This window comes from Symphalangus syndactylus, chromosome 19 (assembly GCF_028878055.3).
Source record: "Symphalangus syndactylus isolate Jambi chromosome 19, NHGRI_mSymSyn1-v2.1_pri, whole genome shotgun sequence".
NCBI lineage: Eukaryota > Metazoa > Chordata > Mammalia > Primates > Hylobatidae > Symphalangus > Symphalangus syndactylus.
In genome coordinates this window covers 25,915,127-25,940,866 of record NC_072434.2, presented here as the reverse complement: position 1 = coordinate 25,940,866, position 25,740 = coordinate 25,915,127, and the positions used below count along the sequence as shown (strand labels likewise).

At 35.1% G+C, this 25,740-nt stretch overlaps 1 protein-coding gene across 4 annotated transcripts in view; it reads right to left on the bottom strand.

The window, feature by feature from the left end:
- Positions 1 to 254: 254 nt before the first annotated feature.
- ZBTB41 (zinc finger and BTB domain containing 41) overlaps positions 255 to 25,740 on the bottom strand; it is a 59,039-nt gene continuing 33,553 nt past the window's right edge. For 2 of the 4 annotated variants that reach the window (XM_055234188.2, XM_063613722.1), the window contains exons 10-11: positions 24,056 to 24,144; positions 255 to 6,573 (exon numbers count right to left, since the gene is read on the bottom strand). In XM_055234188.2, the coding sequence (XP_055090163.1) occupies positions 5,921 to 6,573; positions 24,056 to 24,144 (742 nt within the window). In that variant the 3' untranslated portion in view covers positions 255 to 5,920. Of the gene's footprint in view, positions 6,574 to 18,232; positions 18,731 to 24,055; positions 24,145 to 25,740 lie in introns of those variants that run through there. The other 2 variants (XM_063613723.1, XM_063613724.1) reach the window with 2 other exon arrangements.

The following is a 25,740-nucleotide window of genomic DNA, read 5'->3' as shown; positions in this document are numbered from 1 at the left end:
ATTTTACTATACTTCAGACTTCTCTCTAAAACACAGCATAATATGACTACTTCAAGCATAAAAGTCATCACTAATATTTGAATTTATATTATACTTAAAATTAGTTTAATGGTTTATACATTTAATATATAAAATATTTCAAAATATATAGCTTATGAGAAAATGTTTTAAAATGTGCTGCAAGTTACTTGGTTTCAGAGTACTGCATTCCCATCCTGTGAAAATGTGATTCAATAAAACCTAGATATGCTGTATTAGGACCAAAGAACTTTATATTTATTTTAAATATCAAAATAACACAAAGAACTAGTTCAATATACAGTACACTTCCTACTCTTCACAGAGAACTGAAATTTTCTATAAAGACATTTATACTTAGGAAACATCAGACAACCAAAGTATGTATAAAACTCACAAGATATTTTACACACAGTTCACAATAATTAATTCTGATATTTTAGATTTTTCTGTCATTGCTTTTAAAGTATCCTTAATTAAAAAGAAAAATTATTATTTGAGACTGAAAACAAGTTCAAAAGCATTTCTACTTTAATGTACACTGTAAATCCCCATAATCAAAACATTTACTACACAATGTGGAACAGCTAAATGCCCAGTTTTGTATTATTTTCTGGCAGCCACACTCATCAATTGTAATACAGTTTTATCAATAGGGATAAGAAGAGTCCAATCGTTGGAAAGAATAAAAATTTTATAATTACATCACAGTACATTGTCCAGCTTTAACGCAAGCAGGAATGCCAAGCAAAAAAATCTGCAGTAACAATGAGATGTGTACATCCTCTTCATTCAGTACATCTTTTAGAATCTCTAACAGCAATGCAAGCATTGATTACTTTTCTTTACCTAAGAATTTGACCAAACAAGGTTATATTCTTTGTATAACCTCTATGCTCTAAATATAATCCTTAATTTCTCCTCTGAATATAATCCTTAATTTCTCTTTATGTAATTGGCTGCATAGGCTAAATTTAAATTGTTTTAGGATTTTTCTCAAGATCATAGATTTATGATCATACACAGCAAGTTGAAACATGAAGAGTAAACAAAACACAAGCACTCTCTCTACAAAAACCTTCTTTTTCTTATCTTCCTCACATCTTAATCCTATTACATCTATCTTATTAATGCTACTTCCAAAGAGAAAGAGCAGAAAGCATGCTAAGATTATAGGGAAAAGGTATCTTAAGTAAAAACAATTTTAGAGGAAATAAGGAGGGGATTCCCTCTACCCTCAAAACAAACAAACAAACAAAAAACCCCACATTAAAGAAATGTGGAAAAGGGTAGGATATAAGGAAGAACTGTCTAGTTTCTAGAAGTTGTTTAGAAAATTATTCTCACATTATCCATTATTCACTCTTAACAGCAAGTAGCATTTACTATAACACTACTTAAAGTTTTAGAAATGCTACTTGTAGAATACATTTCTAGGCATTTTAAATTTGGCACTGAATCTTAGAATATCCAAATACAACCTTCTTTAAAGTCCTGATTTTTCCTGAGTTGATCAACTCGTTATGTATTGGTTGGGATGTTGCTGCTCCTAATGAGAAACTCATCTCAAACCATCACCTCTTGTTCAGTTTTAGGCAAACTGAAATAAGGTCATTCACTGCAGAACTGTGTAGTTATGGTTACTGGTTATTTAAAAGACAGAGAAACAGAGACACAGATGCAGACACACTACTCATTTTATTTTACTTGTCAGATTCCTCTAATAAGCATATAGAGACAGGCCCAAGAGTGGCTTCACAGTAACTATAAAGGCCACAACAGAGATTTTTTAAATGATATATAAATCATAAAAACAAATATTCACACTAACAGTGCCAATGTGCCTATATAAACATAAAGCAACCTAAAAAAAAACAGTTGCCCAACCAGCAGGCAACACAATCATAACACCCATAACCAAAAAAAAAAAAACAAAAATCTATTAATCAGTACAATCTAGCCAGCAGAATCAACTCTAAGCAACTACGACACATCGAAAAGGCACAAAGCATTCAATGCAGAAAAGACTGGGTATAAAAGGACACTGTCAAAGAGCTACTGCTCAAAATCTGACGTTTCATCACTGATATATGAGAGTGATATGGTAGGAAGAAAACTCAAGCTTACAAACATCAGTTTAACTGGGTTTTAATTTGTTTGCAATTATATTGAAAAGCAGCCAATGATAATTACTTATCAACCCTTAATTAGCAGTTTAGAGTCACCCTACAAAGATGCTTTGACACTTTTTAAGGTTGATAGAAAATTATTAGTGTACCTATTTCATGACCTGCCATCGCCTAAAAGGAAGTCACCTAATAAAGCACCAATTTAAAACCATATTTTTGTTACTCCTATTCTCCCAGCAATAAATGCCTTAATTACTTAAATGTATGTGAAGACTACTACCTTTACAGTTGGTTAAATCTTGCTGGCACAAGGACCAACCCCTAACCTTAAATGGGATTTTAGGCTGCAAAAAAAATAGGTTGGGTTTCTTACAAAAATAACCTCAACTTGACTTAAAAAAATTCGAAGGCAAAAATTATTTTGATAGTGTAGTGTAAAAAATAGGCTTATTTAGCATTTAGTAGTGTTCTCTAAAAAACATAACATTGTATTAATTAAACTAAGGAAAACAGTATTCTCACTTATAATTGGTTTGTCAGTATGACTATTCCCAGAGTATTTTCTTTTGCTCCTATTTTTATACATATAAACACAATAATCAATCTCAGTATTCAAACTAACAACTTTTTTTTTTTAAAAAAATCCATTATTCTAGGACTTCAACTGTGCTTCTTTGGACAAATAGTTATTCAAGCAAGAAAGAATTTAAAGTCTTTTAAACTATTTAATACCTACTAAAAATCTTTGGTGCATTTAAGTCAAAACCCATTAGATTAACACATTCCTGCACTTTATAAATTACTCAATTTACAGATTAAGTGCTAACTGCTATCTGCTAAAAAATTAATTTAAAACAATAAATTATGCTCACAAAATAAAAAAATTCTGAATGAGGCTAAACTTAGTTGCAAGATTCAAAATTTTAAGTACAGTTACAACATAAATGGATTAGTTATAGAGCATTTGTCCAAAATACTCTAAATCAAATATTACAAAAGGTCAACTGAAAAGAATAGGCCTCCTTTTATACTTTTTGTGCCAACTTTTGTCAAAAGCCTATATACATTCAGTTTGCCCAAATCCATGAGGTTTTCACAACTGTAAAATTTCTTACATTTTTGTAAATTAGAGGCAGCAGATTAGTTTCATTTTGTTTTTGTTGTTGTTGTTTTCAATCATCCACTGAAACTATTACTTCATCAGAATTATATTATGCATCTCCCAGACTAGGTTAAGATTAAATGACAGGATGTAGTACCTGGCACATAGTAAGCATTCATTAATGCTAGCTTTCTTCTTTCCCTACTAGTAGCTCTGCCACTTACTGACCATGTGAGCTTAAATGAGTCCTTTTATCTTAACCTCAAATTCTTTATACAGTGGGAATATAGCCTGTTCTTAATATTTCAGGGCTGGTTATGAGGTTCAAATGAGATAACGTATATGAAAGCATTTTATAAAACAGTAAATCACTACTCAAGTTTAAGTTATCTACAATAGTAACTAAATACAATTATATTATTATATTTCACTTTACTAAGAGATGTATTCCAAAAACGTTCTATGTAAACCAATTCCTACAATTAAATCATATATTTAAAGCATTAGGACGGACATTATTATTAAAAGAACCCTAAAGTAAATACCTTCAAAAATCAAAGTATTCTTTTCAATGTGAAAATGCAGTATCTTCTTTTTCTGCCACCAAATGTATAATATATCATATACATACATGTATATAAACATATATATACTATCTGCCTTTTTATAAGTCTAAACTTTTCTACATTAGCTTATATGTAAGGTGGGCTACGCTTTTATGTATGATTTCTTTCATTATAGTAAGATTTTTAGTTATAATATTGTCAGTCTTTATGATTAAAATCATAAAGATATGTATTTTTAAAAGTCAATTTGAAAGACTAACAGACTAACAGTACCTCATATAGTCAACCTCAATCATGTAAGTACCCCAGATATAACATTTCCACACAAAGAAATAAGAATACTTTAAAAAGGAGAACATAGTAAGTATGTCCACTAGTCTTAAGACAATTACAATCAAACCTTGACAAATGAGGCTAAACTCAGATTGGTTTTATTATTTATATGAGCTACTTTGGTTAACTGCCTTAATTTTCAGTATTTCTTTTGTTTTACCTCTGCTAGTATGGCGAACGTTGCTGTAAAGTACCTTTATTTCTTAAGTGCTTCAGCAACAGTTTCCACCATTACTAATTGGTTAAACTTTATTCATTAAAACTTCATTATTTTATTTGTGATTTTTTTTTCACAAGGGCTGGGCTAGACTTTACAGTTTACACACACAAAAAAGTGCTTAAAGCAATTAGGAGTGTAAACAAAACTGAAATAGAAAACTTTTAAAACTGCTATTTTCTAGTAGTTTATGTACAAATGACATGCTAATAATAAATCAACCCTGTCTAGTCTAATCTTCAAGCAACTCTACTAGGAAACATTATCTTAGTTTTTAGTTAAAATTGACTTGAGAATATGGAAAGTGCATGTCTTTAAAGGTATTTTATAATTTTGACTTTGTCCTCAATTTTAATTACTGAGGTTTTGCTGTAACTGCTATTTCCTTTCACCAAGTCCTCAACTTTTGTCTCATACAGAAATAAAAATTAAAGGTTAATTAGACATTAGGCTTTTGTGAAGGCAAAATTAAAGATCTGGATTGCATCTAAATCTGTATATAAGTAGTGGTTCCATTTAATTAAACAATGTTAAGTTAAATTAGGCACAAATTTCATAATCTGTTTGGCACCTTTTCTAACAATTGAACACAAAATATTTAGTTCCTGTTTCCCAGAGTTTCTATCAGCCAAGTAAATGAAATCAAAAGTAGCATGTTTAATTAAATTTCATTGAGTTACAACTGCTCTTTTCTTAGTGAGAGGAAGACATATGCTATGTTGTATTGTCAACATTTCTGAAATAAATAGCAAAGTACAAAAGGTGAACTTACCTTGAAAAACACCTAGTTAAAACTCTCATATTTTTCTTGTAACACATTTTCAGTTTGTATAATTTAATGCCTAGACCTATGTTTGCCTTTCTTATTCATAACAATTGAAGTATAGGCAAAAACCAATTATCTGGATTATTATTTCAGTCCTACATTTAACAGCTAATCTTACATTAGTTAAGCTTTCTGGCTTTGAGTATATCGAAAGTCCAAAGGATAATGATAAAATTATGTATGAATGGAAAGACAACACAGAAATATCCAAGGCATTCTTGTAAATTCAAATTCCTAATTTCAATTTTAAAAATTTGTATAACATAATAATGAATCTTAAGTTAGGATAAGAAACAGTTGCAATTATCAGTAGACTCTTAATTCCTTCTTAAAGGCTACATGGTCCTCAAACTTGTTTGTAAGAGGGGCTAGGAAGAAGAAGGAGAGGAATGAGACTAAAGAAGAATGAAAATTTCCACTGATGATTAAAAAAATACTTCCATAATATCAGCAGCTAATAATTGCAAAAAATTTAAGAAACCATTAAAAGTTAGCACTAAATAATCTTTAAAAAATCACAAAAATGTGTACTTCAAATATTATGCCAGAAGTTTTGTCCAAATATTCATGTTCAGTAAACAGAGACACATAGTTTTCTTGATTTCAAACTGTTCTGAGGACTTGAGAAACTAGAAAAAACAAGAAAATAGCAGCCCCACAAATTTAAAAGCTATCAGCTCTACCATTAGCATATAACCATCCAAAAATCTGTGGAATGTTTAGATTTACTCATGAATGATGCTCATTAGTAGAAATATTTTGAACACCAGTAGTGCTATCAAGGCCCAGTAATGTTCCAAGATAAGATTGTTCTCTAGGATCTAGCATTTGTTCAGGTCGAACTGGGTGAACTATATTTGCAGGTTGAGGAGTAAGAGTATATTTTTCCAGAAAAGCTAAATCCGCTGCTCGTGGATAATCAGTCGACTGTGGCTGTGGTGACAAAATCTCATGAGAAGATGGTGGGAGTGTGGTAGTATGACGCACTAGGTCACTCGGAGTCTCGGGCATCTGAACTGGAACCAGAGTTACGGGAACACATACTTCAGCAGATACATTCTGTAACATCGTCTTGGCTTCCGATTGATAAATTTTGGGCTGGTCCATATATTTTGTTTCTGTTTGAAAGATTTTGTCATCAGATGAGTACTCAACTGGCAAGGATACAAGTTTTTCCTCAGAAGTACTGAGAGGATCATCAGGAGATTTTATTTCATGAACATGGTCAATGTGGTATTTCAGCTTGTCTTTCCGCTTAAATGTTGCATTACAGTGCTGACAGTTGAAAGGTCGGGCATCAGAATGAATAACCAGGTGTTTTGTTAATGTTTTCTTAATTCTAAAAGACTGATTGCAAATTTGACATTTGTATGGTTTTTCACCTATATGAATGAACAAGAATATAATTAGATGTAAAATGTACTCAACTTGATAAGACAATGACTTCAAGTAGCAAACTTCCAATGTGAATACTTGCAAGAACTTGATAATAGCAATAATACTGTATACTATCACAAAATGCAGACAGTACAGTAAACTGGTAAAAATAAGAAGCTTAAACATTAAAAAGATCTGGGTTTGAATTCTGGCTATAACACTTACTAGCCAAACATTGAGCAAGCTACCCAACTTCTATGCCTAATTTTCTCCTCTGTAATGTGGAATAATAACCAACCTCACAGAGTTGGTAAATGGAATAAAATAGAAAGTGGAGTAATAGGGCTTAGCACTGCACCTAGTACCTAATAAGTGCTTGTAAACTATTGTTATTGCTTGTTTTTATTCCCATAGCCCTCAAAAAGGTTAAACCAAAACATTTGATTTTCTGCCCCAGTCAAGGAGGATAAAAACTAAAACAGCAATTCTAATTAACATGGCTCCTTGGGTTAGATAAGAAGTAGTTATCTCTAGCCTGAGGTCAAAATAAGAAGAGTTGTTCAACAGAAAGAACAAAGAAGCTGGACCTGTTTTTAGTTCCCCCTGAGTCAGGTTCTCACACTGTAGTTTTGTTTTGTTTTGTTTTATATAAAACATTATAAATTCCTAGGTTAGCCAGTGTGGTAGGCAGAATGATGGCCTATCAAAGATGTACACACTCTAGTCCCAGGAAGCTGTAGATACTTATATGGTAAAAGAGACTTTGCAGATCGGATTAAGATAAGACCTTGAAATAGGCAGACCAACAAGCATACACAGGTGAGTCAAATCTAATCATAGGCATCGTAGAAGATGGCCAATAACTGAGAAAGAATGGGTCAGACAGATGTAACATGAGAACTCAATCACAAATTGTTAGCTTTGAAAATGGAAGGAGGAAGAAGCTAGAACATAAGGAATACTGCAGCCACTATAAGCTGTGAAAGGCTCTCAGTTTACAATAGGCAAGAACACGAGAATCTCAGTCCTGCTCCTACAACTCCAATAACTGATTCCTGTCAGTAACCTGAATGAGCAAGAAACTCATTATTCCCTATAGCCCCTGGAAAGAAATACAGCCCTACCAAACACTTAGATTTCAGCTTGGTGTCAGACTTCTGACCTAAAGAACTATACGGTAATAAATCTGTATTGTTTAAACCACCAAATTTGTGGTGGTTTGTTAACAGCAGCAATAGAAAACTTATATATCCAGTACTGCAGTAGACACAAAAGCATTATTTTAAAGCCATCTTAGAAAATTACATATTAAGGCCGGGCGCGGTGGCTCACGCTTGTAATCCCAGCACTTTGGGAGGCCGAGGCGGGCGGATCACGAGGTCAGGAGATCGAGACCACGGTGAAACCCCGTCTCTACTAAAAAATACAAAAAATTAGCCGGGCGCGGTGGCGGGCGCCTGTAGTCCCAGCTACTCGGAGGCTGAGGCAGGAGAATGGCGTGAACCCGGGAGGCGGAGCTTGCAGTGAGCCGAGATTGCGCCACTGCACTCCAGCCCGGGCGACAGAGCGAGACTCTGTCTCAAAAAAAAAAAAAAAAAGAAAATTACATATTAATTGTCACATGAGTTTGTTGATATTTTTTTCTCATCTCTCCATTTGAAACATCATCCATTCTCCTAGTAAATTAAAAGATAATTACATCTTCAAGTTGAATCACTAATATCAAACTATTATTTGTTAGATATTATTGTTAAATATTTTGTAGCCCATTGGAACCTTCAAATGTCACTACCAGAAAATTTAGACAGACTGTGAGGCTGATTACCTAGTACTATTGAATTTCTACTTGTTTCTGGACTAACGGTATTACTAATGTCATTAGAGAGGTAGTGAGACATGAAGTAATACATTATGTAGATAATTAACTTTTCAGAAAAAGTATTTTTAACTGTGTATAGAACACACAGCATCTAACATTTGATTTTACAAGTGAATGCCTATAATCAGAGATAATATGGAAAAGCTCAGAGGACAGTGCTTTGAAAACAAAACGTACACTTCCAAAATGCAAGAACTCTTAAGTGCTTTCTGTAAATCCCTAGCATCAATACTTGTCATGCAAGGAACATTCTATAATTTTTTTTTTAAATAAGAACACGACCACAGCAATACTAACACCACCAAGAGGCACAGAGTTTACTTTTAAAGACAAAAGTTTAAGTTTTGAGTGTTCTCTGGCACAGGACCAGCATGATGGTCCTTGAGCATTTTCATTAAAAAAGTTGTGTACGTGCAACGATGTTTTTAAACTTAGAATAATCTTCAATCAGTTCTAGTGTGTAACAAACACTTTTAGAAAACTGTAATCCAGATGGGCATATTCCTTTGCGTAGTTTCATTATCATTTTAAACAACTGTCATTTTCAATAGAAAAATCAATTTAGGTTTCTGAAAAGATAAAAATTCATAAAGAAAATGTTAACATTATTAAATGTAAAAAGCAAACTTAGATTGCTTAAAGATACATAGCAGAAAAGGTGAAAACTATCAACTTGATGAAAAAATATAGATTAAAGAAATAAACTTTCTACAGTGAGAGTTTCTATAGTAAGATTATGTATTTAACAACAATAATGCAAGTAGAGTGCATCTCAAGATCATAAATCAGAGACATAAGGCAACCAAAAGCTCCCTTTAATGACGTACAGAAAGGAGCATTAACAGTAGAAGGAAATAAACAATACTCAAAGAGATGTAAACTAATAGCTAAAATCGTAGAATCTATGAGCCCTTAGAATTTAAAAATGTCATCCACAGAATCACCTTTCTTTAGATATTAAAAATTGGTATGTGAAAAATGTACATTAAGAGACTTATTTCAGACTTATTTCAAACTTACATCATATCATGCCTCTTACTGATGAGAGGGGAAAGATAAAAGATTTTTAAAAAATAACCCCCACACCCAAATTACTCTTTGCAGGCATCAAAGCACAGCCAAGTCAGAACCTAAGGGGGCAAGGTCTGGTGACATAGGAAGTATAGAGGTGCTTTGTTTTTTCCTCAGTGCACTTTCAGATTCAGTCTATGAGGAAATAGAGGCCAAGCTGCAGCCCAGCACTTGAGGAAATCTCATTGGAATGGGAAGATAAAAGTTGGAGTTTGGGACTACCAAAGAATTGAAGGGTCAGGAGCCTGAAAAAGAAGGAACAACAGAGAAATGAACAAAAATATCTATATTTGCCAACTATTAAAAGAAACATTTGCTGGGTGAGACAGCTGGAAACCAAGAGTCAGAAGGCTAGAGGGTTGACCAATATTTCAGCAATATTGGCAAGACAGAGGTTAGAGTTCAGGACTCACCAAAACGAGGAACTCTGGTAAAAACACCATGCTGTCAGTAGAGACCCCAATGCAATGATGAACTAGGAGAAAGGCAGATCAGAAGTAGCCAGAAACAAAACAAAGTCCTCTCATATACTATTTGACTGTGAGAAAAAATTTAAATCTAACTGGAAGGAACACATCTTCAACAGCTTCTGTAATTTTTAACTCACAAAATCTAAAGTTCAATACAAAGTGACCCAAATGATCAAATGCCAAGAGGGGAAAAAATACAATACATACACCCAAAGCAAATACTATACACATAAGACTGGGACATCAAAATCAATACGATTAATATGTACAGGACAATATAGGAAAAGTAAATTTTACCAGAGATTGGAATCTATTTGAAAAAAAGGAAACTCTAAAAAAGATAAGTGAAGATGTCTAATGTACATGCAATCCAAGTCTCAGGAGGAGGGGAGAGAATAGGCAACAGCAATATTTAAAAAGAAAATGGCTAAGAATCTTCCTAAATAAAAGAAAGACATCAAGTCACAGATTCAATCAACACTATAAACCTCGCAAAATACAAAACACACACACACACACAAACACTCAAATTAAGGCACACTATAGTAAAACTTCTGAAAACCAAAAACAGAAAAATCTAAAAAAGTAGCCAATTAAAATGAGATATTTCCTTCAAATGAGCAACAGTAAGACTGACAGTATATTTTTTCTTTTTTTTTTTACTATTATTATTTGTTTTTTTTTGTTTTTTTTATTATTATACTTTAGGTTTTAGGGTACATGTGCACAATGTGCAGGTTTGTTACATAAGTATCCATGTGCCATGCTGTTTTGCTGCACCCATTAACTCGTCATTTAGCATTAGGTATATCTCCTAATGCTGTCCCTCCCCCCTCCCCCCACCTCACAACAGTCCCTGGAGTGTGATGTTCCCCTTCCTGTGTCCATGAGTTCTCATTGTTCAATTCCCACCTATGAGTGAGAACATGCAGTGTTTGGTTTTTTGTCCTTGCGATAGTTTACTGAGAATGGTGGTTTCCAGTTTCATCCACGTCCCTACAAAGGACATGAACTCATCATTTTTATGGCTGCATAGTATTCCATGGTGTATATGTGCCACATTTTTTTTTTTTTTTTTTTTTTGAGATGGAGTCTCACTCTTTCACCCAGGCTGGAGTGCAGTGGCGCGATCTCGGCTCACTGCAGGCTCCGCCCCCTGGGATTCACGCCGTTCTCCTGCCTCAGCCTCCTGCGTAGCTGGGACTACAGGCGCCTGCAACCTCGCCCGGCTAATTTTTTGTATTTTCAGTAGACACGGGGTTTCACCGTGTTAGCCAGGATGCTCTCGATCTCCTGACCTCGTGATCTGCCCGCCTCGGCCTCCCAAAGTGCTGGGATTACAGGCGTGAGCCACCGCGCCCGGCCTGTGCCACATTTTCTTAATCCAGTCTATCGTTGTTGGACATTTGGCTTGGTTCCAAGTCTTTGCTATTGTGAATAATACCACAATAAACATACGTGTGCATGTGTCTTTATAGCAGCATGATTTATAGTCCTTTGGGTATATACCCAGTAATGGGATGGCTGGGTCAAATGGTATTTCTAGTTCTAGATCCCTGAGGAATCGTCACACTGACTTCCACAATGGTTGAACTAGTTTACAGTCCCACCAACAGTGTAAAAGTGTTCCTATTTCTCCACATCCTCTCCAGCACCTGTTGTTTCCTGACTTTTTAATAATGGCCATTCTAACAGGTGTGAGATGGTATCTCATTGTGATTTTGATTTGCATTTCTCTGATGGCCAGTGATGATGAGCATTTTTTCATGTGTTTTTTGGCTGCATAAACGTCTTCTTTTGAGAAGTGTCTGTTCATGTCCTTTGCCCACTTTTTGATGGGGTTGTTTGTTTCTTTCTTGTAAATTTGTTTGAGTTCATTGTAGATTCTGGATATTAGCCCTTTGTCAGATGAGTAGGTTGCGAAAATTTTCTCCCATTCTGTAGGTTGCCTGTTCACTCTGATGGTAGTTTCTTTTGCTGTGCAGAAGCTCTTTAGTTTAATTAGATCCCATTTGTCAATTTTGGCTTTTGTTGCCATTGCTTTTGGTGTTTTAGACATGAAGTCCTTGCCCATGCCTATGTCCTGAATGGTATTGCCTAGGTTTTCTTTTAGGGTTTTAATGGTTTTAGGTCTAACATTTAAGTCTTTAATCCATCTTGAATTAATTTTTGTATAAGGTGTAAGGAAGGGATCCAGTTTCAGCTTTCTACATATGGCTAGCCAGTTTTCCCAGCACCATTTATTAAATAGGGAATCCTTTCCCCATTTCTTGTTTTTGTCAGGTTTGTCAAAGATCAGATAGTTGTAGATATGCGGCATTATTTCTGAGGGCTCTGTTCTGTTCCATTTATCTATGTCTCTGTTGTGGTACCAGTACCATGCTGTTTTGGTTACTGTAGCCTTGTAGTATAGTTTGAAGTCAGGTAGCTGATGCCTCCAGCCTTGTTCTTTTGGCTTAGGATTGACTTGGCGATGTGGGCTCTTTTTTGGTTCCATATGAACTTTAAAGTAGTTTTTTCCAATTCTGTGAAGAAAGAAGCTACATTGGTAGCTCAATGGGGATGGCATTGAATCTATAAATTACCTTGGGCAGTATGGCCATTTTCACAATATTGATTCTTCCAACCCATGAGCATGGAATGTTCTTCCATTTCTTTGTATCCTCTTTTATTTCATTGAGCAGTGGTTTGTAGTTCTCCTTGAAGAGGTCCTTCACATCCCTTGTAAGTTGGATTCCTAGGTATTTTATTCTCTTTGAGGCAATTGTGAATGGGAGCTCACTCATGATTTGACTCTCTGTTTGTCTGTGATCGGTGTACAAGAATGCTTCTGATTTTTGTACATTGATTTTGTATCCTGAGACTTTGCTGAAGTTGCTAATCAGCTGAAGGAGATTTTGGGCTGAGACGATGGGGTTTTCTAAATATACAATCATGTCATCTGCAAACAGGGACAATTTGACTTCCTCTTTTCCTAATTGAATACCCTTTATTTCCTTCTCCTGCCTGATTGCCCTGGCCAGAACTTCCAGCACTATGTTGAATAGGAGCGGTGAGAGAGGGCATCCCTGTCTTGTGCCAGTTTTCAAAGGGAATGCTTCCAGTTTTTGCCCATTCAGTATGATATTGGCTGTGGGTTTGTCGTAGATAGCTCTTATTATTTTGAGATACGTCCCATCAATACCTAATTTATTGAGAGTTTTTACCATTAAGGGTTGTTGAATTTTGTCAAAGGCCTTTTCTGCATCTATTGAGACAATCATGTGGTTTTTGTCTTTGGTTCTGTTTATATGCTGGATTACATTTATTGATTTGCATATGTTGAACCAGCCTTGCATCCCAGGGATGAAGCCCACTTGATCATGGTGTATAAGCTTTTTGATGTGCTGCTGGATTCGGTTTGCCAGTATTTTATTGAGGATTTTTGCATCAATGTTCATCAAGGATATTGGTCTGAAATTCTCTTTTTTGGTTATGTCTCTGCCAGGCTTTGGTATCAGGACAATGCTGGCCTCATAAAATGTGTTAGGGAGGATTCTCTCTTTTTCTGTCGCTTGGAATAGTTTCAGAAGGAATGGTACCAGTTCCTCCTTGTACCTCTAGTAGAATTTGGCTGTGAATCCATCAGGTCCTGGACTCTTTTTGGTTGGTAGGCTATTGTTTATTGCCACAACTTCAGAGCCTGTTACTGGTCTATTCAGAGATTCAACTTCTTCCTGGTTTAGTCTTGGGAGGGTGTATTTGTCGAGGAATTTATCCATTTCTTCTAGATTCTCTAGTCTATTTGCATAGAGGTGTTTGTAGTATTCTCTGATGGTAGATTGTATTTCTGTAGGATTGGTGGTGATATCCCCTTTCACATTTTTTATTGCATCTCTTTGATTCTTCTCTCTTTTCTTATTAGTCTTGCTAGCGGTCTATCAATTTTGTTGATCTTTTCAAAAAACCAGCTCCTGGATTCATTAATTTTTTGAAGGGTTTTTTGTGTCTCTATTTCCTTCAGTTCTGCTCTGATTTTAGTTATTTCTAGCCTTCTGCTAGCTTTTGAATGTGTTTGCTCTTGCTTTTCTAGTTCTTTTAATTGTGATGTTAGGGTGTCAATTTTGGATCTTTCCTGCTTTCTCTTGTGGGCATTTAGTGCTATAAATTTCCCTTTACACACTGCTTTGAATGTGTCCCAGAGATTCTGGTATGTTGTGTCTTTGTTCTTGTTGGTTTCAAAGAACATCTTTATTTCTGCCTTCATTTCATTATGTACCCAATAGTCATTCAGGAGCAGGTTGTTCAGTTTCCATGTAGTTGAGCGGTTTTGAGTGAGTTTCTTAATCCTGAGTTCTAGTTTGATTGCACTGTGGTCTGAGAGAGAGTTTGTTATAATTTCTGTTCTTTTACATTTGCTGAGGAGAGCTTTACTTCCAACTATGTGGTCAATTTTGGAATAGGTGTGGTGTGGTGCTGAAACAAATGTATATTCTGTTGATTTGGGGTGGAGAGTTCTGTAGATGTCTATTAGGTCCACTTAGTGCAGAGCTGAGTTCAATTCCTGGATATCCTTGTTAACTTTCTGTCTTGTTGATCTGTCTAATGTTGACAGTGGGGTGTTAAAATCTCCCATTATTATTGTGTGGGAGTTTAAGTCCCTTTGTAGGTCACTCAGGACTTGCTTTATGAATCTGGGTGCTCCTGTGTTGGGTGCATATATATTTAGGATAGTTAGCCCTTCTTGTTCAATTGATCCCTTTACCATTATGTAATGGCCTTCTTTGTCTCTTTTGATCTTTGTTGGTTTAAAGTCTATTTTATCAGAGACTAGGATTGCAACCCCTGCCTTTTTTTGTTTTCCATTTGCTTGATAGATCTTTCTCCATCCCTTTATTTTGAGTCTATGTGTGTCTCTGCATGTGAGATCGGTTTCCTGAATAAAGCACACTGATGGGTCTTGACTACTTATCCAGTTTGCCAGTCTGTGTCTTTTAATTGGAGCATTTAGCCCATTTACATTTAAAGTTAATATTGTTATGTGTGAATTTGATCCTGTCATTATGATGTTAGTTGGTTATTTTGCTCATTAGTTGATGCAGTTTCTTCCTAGCCTCGATGGTCTTTACGATTTGGCATGTTTTTGCAGTGGCTGGTACCGGTTGTTCCTTTCCATGTTTAGTGCTTCCTTCAGGAGCTCTTTTAGGGCAGGCCTGGTGGTGACAAAATCACTCAGCATTTGCTTGTCTGTAAAGGATTTGATTTCTCCTTCACTTATGAAGCTTAGTTTGGCTGGATATGAAATTCTGGGTTGAAAATTCTTTTCTTTAAGAATGTTGAATATCGGCCCCCACTCTCTTCTGGCTTGTAGAGTTTCTGCCGAGAGATCAGCTGTTAGTCTGATGGGCTTCCCTTTGTGGGTAACCCGAACTTTCTCTCTGGCTGCCCTTAACATCTTTTTCTTCATTTCAACTTTGGTGAATCTGACAATTATGTGTCTTGGAGTTGCTCTTCTCGAGGAGTATCTTTGTGGCGTTCTCTGTATTTCCTGAATCTGAATGTTGGCCTGCCTTGCTAGATTGGGGAAGTTCTCCTGGATAATATCTTGCAGAGTGTTTTCCAACTTGGTTCCATTCTCCCCATCATTTTCAGGTACACCAATCAGACGTAGGTTTGGTCTTTTCACATAGTCCCAAATTTCTTGGAGGCTTTGTTCATTTCTTTTTATTCTTTTTTCTCTAAACTTCCCTTCTCGCTTCATTTCATTCATTTCATCTTCCATCACCGATACCCTTTCTTCCAGTTGATCGCATCGGTTGCCGAGACTTCTGCAATCTTCGCGTAGTTCTTGATACTTGGCTTTCAGCTCCATCAGCTCCTTTAAGCCCTTCTCTCCATTGGTTATGCTAGTTATCCATTCGTCTAATTTTTTTTCAAAGTTTTTAACTTCTTTGCTATTGTTTTGAATTTCCTTCCGTAGCTCGTAGTAGTTTGATCGTCTGAAGCCTTCTTCTCTCAACTCGTCAAAGTCATTCTCCGTCCAGCTTTGTTCCATTGCTGGTGAGGAACTGCGTTCCTTTGGAAGAGGAGAGGTGCTCTGCTTTTTAGAGTTTCCAGTTTTTCTGCTCTGTTTTTTCCCCATCTTTGTGGTTTTATCTACTTTTGGTCTTTGATGATGGTGATGTACAGACGGGTTTTTGGTGTGGATGTCCTTTCTGTTTGTTAGTTTTCCTTCTACCAGACAGGACCCTCAGCTGCAGGTCTGTTGGGGTTTGCTAGAGGTCCACTCCAGACCCTGTTTGGCTGGGTGTCAGCAGCGGTGGCTGCAGAACAGCAGATTTTCGTGAGACCACAAATTCAGCTGTCTGATAGTTCCTCTGGAAGTTTTGTCTCAGAGGAGTACCTGGCCGAGTGAGGTGTCAGTCTGTCCCTACTGGGGGGTGCCTCCCAGTTAGGCTGCTCGGGGGTGAGGGACCCACTTTAGGAGGCAGTCTGTCCGTTCTCAGATCTCCAGCTGCGTGCTGGGAGAACCAATACTCTCTTCAAAGCTGTGAGTCAGACAGGGACATTTAAGTCTGCAGAGGTTCCTGCTGAATTTTTGTTTGTCTGTGCCCTGCCCCCAGAGGTGGAGCCTATAGAGGCAGGCAGGTCTCCTTGAGCTGTGGTGGTCTCCACCCAGTTCGAGCTTCCTGGCTGCTTTGTTTACCTAAGCAAGCCTGGGCAATGGCGGGCGCCCCTCCCCCAGCCTCGCTGCCGCCTTGCAGTTTGATCTCAGACTGCTGTGCTAGCAATCAGCGAGACTCCGTGGGCATAGGACCCTCCGAGCCAGGTGCGGGACACAATCTCCTGGTGTGCCGTTTTCCAGGCCCGTTGGAAAAGCACAGTATTAGGGTGGGACTGACCCGATTTTCCAGGTGCCATCTGTTACCCCTTTCTTTGACTAGGAAAGGGAACTCCCCGACCCCTTGTGCTTCCCGAGTGAGGCAATGCCTCGCCCTGCTTTGGCTCGCACACAGTGCGCTGCACTGACTGTCCTGCACCCACTGTTTGGCACTCCATAGTGAGATGAACCTGGTACCTCAAACAGAAATGCAGGAATCACCCGTCTTTTGTGTCGCCCAGGCTGGGAGCTGTAGACCAGAGCTGTTCCTATTCAGCCATCTTGGCTCCACCCACTGATAGTATATTTTTTTCAACAAGAGCAAAACAAGCTCCAACACCAAAAATAACCTATCTAAAGTGCCACATGAAAAAAGCTGCTAACGTAAATTCTACAGTCAGAAAAACAATTACCTATGAGGTAAAATAAAAACATTTTCAGACAAATAATATGGTGCCAGCAGACTGTGTGAAAGAAAACTTTTCATGCATAAGGAAAATGACTCCAGGTGGAAGAATAGTAAACAGTAAAGAATAAATACATGGTTAAATTGAAATAATATTAAATATTTAAAACAAAAAAGTGATGTCTTTGGGTTTTAAGAGACATGAAGAATTAAAATACATACAATACATAATAGATAAGAAAGATAAGGGTGTTATAAGGTATTTGCAGTTTCTGGAAAGTGACGAATAATTTCAACTATTTTATTTATCTTTTCTAGAAGGTAAGGTAGACTGTAACAATTTCAGAATGCACATTGTTATCCTGGGTAACCACTAAAAATATAATGAAAGAACACATAATTAAGAAGCTAATTGAGGGAAAAATTACAACAACAATCCTTAATGATTATAAACAAAGTGAAGACATGAGGAGAAAAAAGCATCAAGGAATCAATTGTGTAAACAGCATGATGATACATTCAAGCCCAAATAAGTGAGAAATCACATATAATTTAAATGAACTAAACATAAAAATTAAAGAACAAAGATGATCAAAATAGATCATTAAACAATACCAAAAGATGCATATCATAAATATAAGTCCAAAGAAGGCTTGGAAGTAAAAAAAGAAATAATATTTAATATAAAAGTATCCAAAAGAGTGCTGGTAATCTTTATCCCATAATAAAGAGCAACATTTTATAATGATATAAAAGACCATTCAACAGAAAGATATGACTAATATATATCTAATACATATATATTAGATATATAATACATATCTAATATATTATATATATTAGATATATCTAATAATAGAACCTCAAAATACATAAAGCAAAAAATGAAAAAATGAAAAGAAATAAACAATTTACAATCATGGTTACAGTAGAGATTTTCACATAAATATCTCAGTAACTTACAAAATAAGTGGTAAAAAATGAAGAATGTAGAATATTTGAATGGAATATCTTCTCTGACAAGAGTAGAATTACACTAGGTATCAGCAACATAAACTTGCTTAGAAAATCCCCAGATATTTAGGAATTGGGTAATACAATTTGAAGTAAACCATTAATGAGAGAATAATTTAGAACAGACATTAGAAAATATTTTTAACTGAATTATAATGGAAATATGAAATTAAAAATGAGGTATGGGCCCGGGCGTGGTGGCTCACACCTGTAATGCCAGCACTTTGGAAGGCCGAGGTGGGCGGATCACGAGGTCAGGAGATCGAGATCAGCCTGGCCAAGATGGTGAAACCCCATCTCTACTAAAAAAAAAAAAATTAGCCGGGTGTGGTGGTGGGTACCTGTAATCCCAGCTACTCAGGAGGCTGAGGCAGGAGAATCGCTTGAACCCAGGAGGTGGAGGTTGCGGTGAGCCAAGATCGTGCTATTGCACTCCAGCCTGGGTGACAGAGTGAGACTCGGTCTCAAAAACAACAAAACAACAAAATTTAATTAAAACCTTTCCCTACAGAAAACAAAGTCGGGAATTTATTCTGTCAATTCTTGCGAACACTAATGAGGAAATGATGCCAATTTTACACAAACTCCTTCAGATAACTGAAAAAGATAAATTATTTCCCAAATCATCTTTTGAGACCAGCATAGTTATGATAACACAGCCTGTCAGGGACATTACAAGGGAAAAGATACAGGCAATATGTCTCGTGAACCAAAAAAGTGTATAAAATATAAGCAAATTGAATTCAATTATACAGGATAATATATCATGAACAGGATATATGTATGTATATGTCTGTATATTTGTGTGTTTGAATGTTTGTTTATTTTTGAGACAAGTTCTCACTCCATCACCTAGGCTGGAGTGCAGTGGTGCCATCCCAGCTCACTGCAGCCTCAATCTCCCAGGCTAGGCGTTCCTCCCGCCTCTGCCTTTAGAGTAGCTCAGACTAGAGGCATGCACCACCACACTTGGCTAATTTTTGGATTTTTTGTAGAGAAGGGGTTTTGCCATGTTTCCCAGGCTGGTCTTGAACTCCTGGGCTCAAGCAAATCATCCACCTCGACTTCCCAAAGCGCTGGGATTACAGGGGCTTGTGAGCCATTGCACCAAGCGTGAACAGGATATATTATATCTTCAACACACCATGAACAGGATGAACAAGATAATATATCATTAGCAAGATACTATATCAAACCAGTCTGGGTTTATTCCAGAAATGACGTTTAATATTCAAAAATCAATCAGTATAATTTACCACATAAATAAAAAAAATGATCACCTCAATCAATATAGAAAAAACATAAAATTCAACAACTATTCATGACAGAAACTCTAAATAAACTAGGGATAGTAATTTCCTTATCTATTTACAAAAAACCTATAAAAAATATCATACTTAATTGTGAATTACTGAAAGCTTTTCCCTTGAAGATGAGAATAAGAAAATAATGTCTACTTCAATGTTTCTACTGGAGATGTGACCAAAGCAATAATGTGACCAAAGCAATAAGGTTTACTTCCCAACCCCGAAAGACAGAGAGAGAGAGAGACAGAGTGTGTGTTATAAAGACTAAAAAGGGGAAAATGAACCTGTCATTATTCACAGATGACTTGTTTGCATGATTTGAAAATTCAAAAAAAGCTAGAGTTAAACTATAAAATTTAATAGAAATTTAGCAAGGTCACTGGATAAAAAGTCAATAAACAAACTCAATTCTATTCCTGTATACCAGAAACAAATAAAAAATAAAAAAGGTCAAAATTTGATACAAAAATATCAAATACCTAGGCATAAATCTAATGCAAAATGTGTAAGATAGCTACACTAAAAACCACAAAACATCTTTGAAAAAAATCTAAACAAATTAATGCAGGTGTTCACAGACTGGATGATACGATGTTGTAAAGAAAATCAGTTAAGGAAAAGTTGACCACAGGTTCAATGAAATTCCAATAATTCCCAGCAAGTATTTTTGTGTGTGGAAATTAACAAACTATTGCTAAATTTATGTAAAAATACAAAGGGACAAAAATAATAAACACATCTGAAAATAAAAAGTTGATAAACAAAGCACACATATATGACCACTGAATTTACAACAATATGCCAATGAAACGTAGTGAGAAAGGATCGTCTTTCCAAAAAATAGCGCTAAAGCAACTGGATAACCATATGTTAAAAAAAGAACTTTCACCTTTACCTAATAACAAACACAAAAACAAATTATAGAAGGTTCATGGATCTAGATATGAAAGTTAAAATAAATCTTCTAGAAGGTAACAGCAAAAAACATTAATGACCTTGGGTTGAGCAAAAGTTTCTTAAAGAGGACACAAAAGAACTATAAAGAAAAAAATGGTACACGACGTCTTTAAAATTCAAAACCTTTGTTCATCAAAAGACATCATTAAGAGTGAAAAGGTAAGTCACAGAGGAGAAGATATCTGTAATATATATATCCAGAATATAGAAAGAATACCTACAAATCCATTAGAAAAAGACAGACACTCCAATTTTTAAAAATGAGTACAAGAATTAATCTAGTATTCCACAAAAGTAGATATCCAAATAGCCAAGGAGCAGAAGAACAGGTACTCAACATCAGTACTTATCACAGAGGTGCAAATCGAAGCCACTCTCAGATAGTGCTACGTATCTATCAGATGGATTAAAAAAAAAAAGTATCAAATGTTGGTGAAAATGTGAAGCAACTGAGGTTCTCATATGTGGCTGCTGGTGATGTAAATTGACACAATTACTTTGAAAAAACTACTTAGTAGTATCTACTAAAGTAGAACATATGAATATCCTATGAGCCAGGAATCCTAGGGCCATGAATATATGCAAGAGAAAAGAATGCATATGTGTATGAAAAGACATGGACAAGGATGTTCACAGCAGCTTTATTCCTAAGAGAACCAAGCAAATATAAACCAAGTATCCATAAAAGTAGAATGAATAAATTGTAACAGTCATATGAAGATGAAAATGAAAAGAAACAAATTACTGTCATAAGGAAATCCACATTGAGTATTTATTAAGTAAAAGAATCCAGAAAAAAAAGATTACATACTACATGATTCCACTTATATGAAGTTCAAATAGACAAAATTAATTTTTGGTTTTATTAATATAAGTCAAAATAGTCATTATCTTTGCAAGGAGGTTACTGACTGGGAGGAGCCATCGAAAATCCTTCTGAAATCTTGGTAGTGTTTTAATACCTTGATCTGAGTCATGGCTACACTGATGGATTCATTCATAAAAATTAATTGAGCTGTTTGAGATTTGTGCACTTTGTGTGCTATACTTCAATTAAAAAAAGCTTACAAAGAAAATTCACCTTGAATAAAAAAATCAGTCAACATTAAAATCAAGTCCTAAATTTGTGGTCATCTTTATGCCAATTTAGTGAATATGTTTCAACAAGGCAACTGTTAAAGAATAGATGTAATCACTACATTCTGAGGACTGAGCAAACAAAACTCATGATTAGAAAAAGCCATCTGTACAAGAAAATCTTATATACATTTTCCAACTAATTTATCTAACTGTGTGGTTTAAAAAAAATCAAAAAAATTAGAGAAGAGTCATAGGAGAACATAATAAATTTATTTACTCAGCAAATATTTACTGAGTGCCAAACTCTTCACAAGCCCTAGGATATGCATTGATTTACATACTCATTTGAAGCAATTAGGTGTACTGAACTGGCCAAAACTGAAACAAACACATTTTATTGTTTCTCCAGATGAGGATATGGAGAAAAGACATACTAACAGAAGAAAAAAAGTTATAGAGGAAATCTAGTTAAGGAAATTCTAAAAAACAAAAATTTAGCAATATATACATAATGAACTAAGGGTATCCCAACTAAGGAAAAAAAAATCTGAAGAACAAAATTTTTCTGGTCACCTGCTATGAGGGTAAGGATGGTTCAAAATCCTTCACCATTTCCTGGATAAACTATTCCATAAAATTACTATCTAATTTTACTCTACCTCTACATTTGGCAATTTTCCTTCTGATTAATAAACTCAGCAATTCTGCTTCCTTGATAAAGATACCCTAGCTAGTAAACATTAATATCTCATTTTCTAGAATGTAAATTAATGACATTCTGGCTAATCTATTCCCAGTGTTTACTGTGAAGAATTACTCACAATACTTATAACTCTCAATGCACAGATAAAATTGAGTTTCTGAACCTATAAATCTCAAAAATAGACTTGGGAACATGGTGACCATTTCTTGCAAAAGCCACTCTGTGAAGTCCTGTCTGGGTAGACTGTCGGTCACTTTAGATTGAGAGTTGGTAAATAAAGTTTTATTGGAACACAGGCATGCTTCATCTGTTTACACATTGTCTATGGCTGCTTTCACATCACAACAGCAGAGCTGAATGATTGTGACAGACTATTAGCTTGCAAAGCCTAAAACATTTACTATCTAGCCCTCAACAAGTATTTGCTGACTCTTGCCTTCTATTATTTTTCCCTCTCATTTCATAATAGCCATAGTCTTTGTCTTATTCCATCATAGAGCTAATGTCCTCAATTTTCAAAGGGCAGAGAGACTTGTCTTCTAATTCCAATTAACTGTGAAATATCCAGAGATTGATGTTCCACATTGTCACTGGCCACCAACCAATCACTATAAATCAGTGTTTTTAAAAATTGTGATGCAATGTAGCCAGCACTAAATTTCTACTCAAGTTGTACAGTTCTTAAATCATCAATGGTTTGAAATTAACTTTCTGTAAGTTCACCATCTCTTTCAAGTCATGAGTTCTATTAGGTTAATTATTTACAAAAGATATGGAAGATACCATCAAGTTCGTTTCCTTGATGGTACGAACCTTGAGGAAATAAACACTTTCATTTATGCTCCCACAAATTATGCCTTTTTTTCATTTGGAGAGGGGTGTAACTTTGCTTTTAACAGTAGCACTGTATCAGTAGTAAATCCTTTACTGCAACTATTCGCTACTAATATTGCCAAATTCAGTTATTTCCCATTCTAATATTTATGAAATCACTTATTTTTCTCTTCCAGAATAGCAGCTTGACAAAATCCGAACTGAATATAAAACAAAGCAGCCACAAATACATAAATGGGCTTGTTTCTTAAGGAAAACAAGGTTTTAAAAATGTTAATTTATATGGAAAGGCAAACAAGGATTCAGACAATATATAAGAAAGAATCTAACATATTCTGTATTTCAAAATGTAGTAACATTCCCAAGGGAGAAAAAAGAAAGATTTCGCAAATGACAACTTCTGGAAAGCAGCTGAGGCAAAGCCTTTTACTATAACTACCTATAAATCATGACTGACTATGTAAAAAGGAAAATGAAACGATGGTAACTTGGCAAACAAGACAATGAGGTCATATTTGAATTACTCTTTTAAAAGAGAAGAAAATAAAAGATAACGAGGAATTTAATCTGAAGGCTTAAGAAAAGCCTTCAGAAAGTGAAATAAAGAAGAATCATAAAACAATCAGAAAAGGGAAAATTACAACTAAAAGTTGAGTAAATATCTTATGGAAAAAGTTTTCTCGAGTTTTATAAAATATTTAAAAGTATTGAAACTTACATAACAGAGAATAGAAGATGAGAATATTGTTCAGTCATGGCATGAACTTCAATATAATAAATAAAAATCTTAATGGAGAAAACCAAAGAAATTTAACCAAGAACAACAAAGTTTAAATGCCTATATTTTACTTCTGATTACACTATATATACCTGTATATATATCTATGAACTACTCGTTAAATTTTACCTGAATGCGTTCGAAAATGCATTTCCAGACTTGATTTGCCTTTAAAAATTTTCTTACAAACATCACATTGATGAAATGTTGCTTTATATCTAAGAAAATAAAAAGATTTGAGTTTTTCAATATAATTTTAATAACTATAATATGACAATAATATTAATAATTATATTAATAACTAACATAATGAAAATAAGTTGCAACTTCATTTACAACTGTGTTATATAATTCTCACATTAACAAAGTATAGAACTCCAAAGAAACATGGAAATACTTTTAATGTGTTGAGCTTGCCTCTGGTTCTTCCTCTTCCAGTTACATCCAACAAATGAATCTATAAAAAGAGGTCCATAGATTTTCAACTGCTTTAAGTCACTGAACTTTTATTATTACTAGCTATCCAAATATACAAAAAGAAAAATTATAAGGATAGAAACAGATCAAGAGTGGCCTAAAGGGGAAATGAAGAGTTATCTAGAAAGGGACAAGGCAGAAATTTTGTGGTGATGAAACTATTCCATATCTTAATTGTGGTGATGATTACATGACTTGCAGAATTATACACTAAAAAGAATGAATTTCACTTTCTGTAAATTACACCTTAACTAAATTTAAAAAATAGATGCTCAGGCTGATTAAAAAGAATCTGCAGCAATTTCAAAACCCACATTTATCAAAAAGGTGAAATTGCTCTCATCAGTTCATGTCCTAACAAAAAAATTGTAAATTTGAACGTATAAATAAAATAAATTTTATACCTAAATTTAAAAATGAAATATTAGTCATTTATTTTTACTACAAAATAATAGACAGAAATAAAGCAATAAGTTATCGAAAAGTTAACTTAGTAAGCACCACAGCATAGTGCCTAAGAAGTGTCTTTGAGTTAAACAGTTCTTAACTGAAAATTTTATTGTGAGAATTGAGATATTTATAAAATTATCATTTAAGTGGCAGTTATTGAGAAAGCCATATCATCTCACCTCAGAAGCAATTCATATGGAATGAATACATGACAAAATAATTAAATTAAACCTGGGCTACTTAATCTGTAAAACAGTTTGCTCTTAACATATCCATTGAGTTTTACTGGAAATGTTTAGAACATTGTTACCAATACGACATAGCAACATACTATGCCTAGGATTTTAAATGTCCCTCATTTTTCAGTTCATCCAACCCAACATTTATAAGACAACATGCAAAGCACTGTCCTAGATGAACTTAATTCTACTTGATGAAACAGATGGTTGTTTTTATTTTCGTTAGAGACAGGGTCTTGTTCTGTCACCCATACTAGAGTGCAGCAGCATCATAATAGCTCACTGCAGCCTTGAACTCCTGGGCTCAAGCTATCCTTCTGCCTCAGCCTCCTGAGTAGCTGAGACTACAGGTACATGCCACCACACCCAGATAATTTATTTTCTTTTATTGTTTTGTAGAGACAGGGTCTCACTTTGTTGCCCAGGCTGGTGTCAAACTCCTGAAACAAACATTTACACAGATAATTTGGATTTTGTGAATTGAGATTGTCAATAATAACCCTGGCAAAGGGCTCCTAACCAGTATGCTTGGTTTACCTTATTCCATTCATATCCATGGTAAATATAAACAGAGATACAAACAGGGTCACCGTGGGCACATAGAGAAAGAGAGGAAGTAGTACTCGACTGGGGGCAATTTTGCCCCCC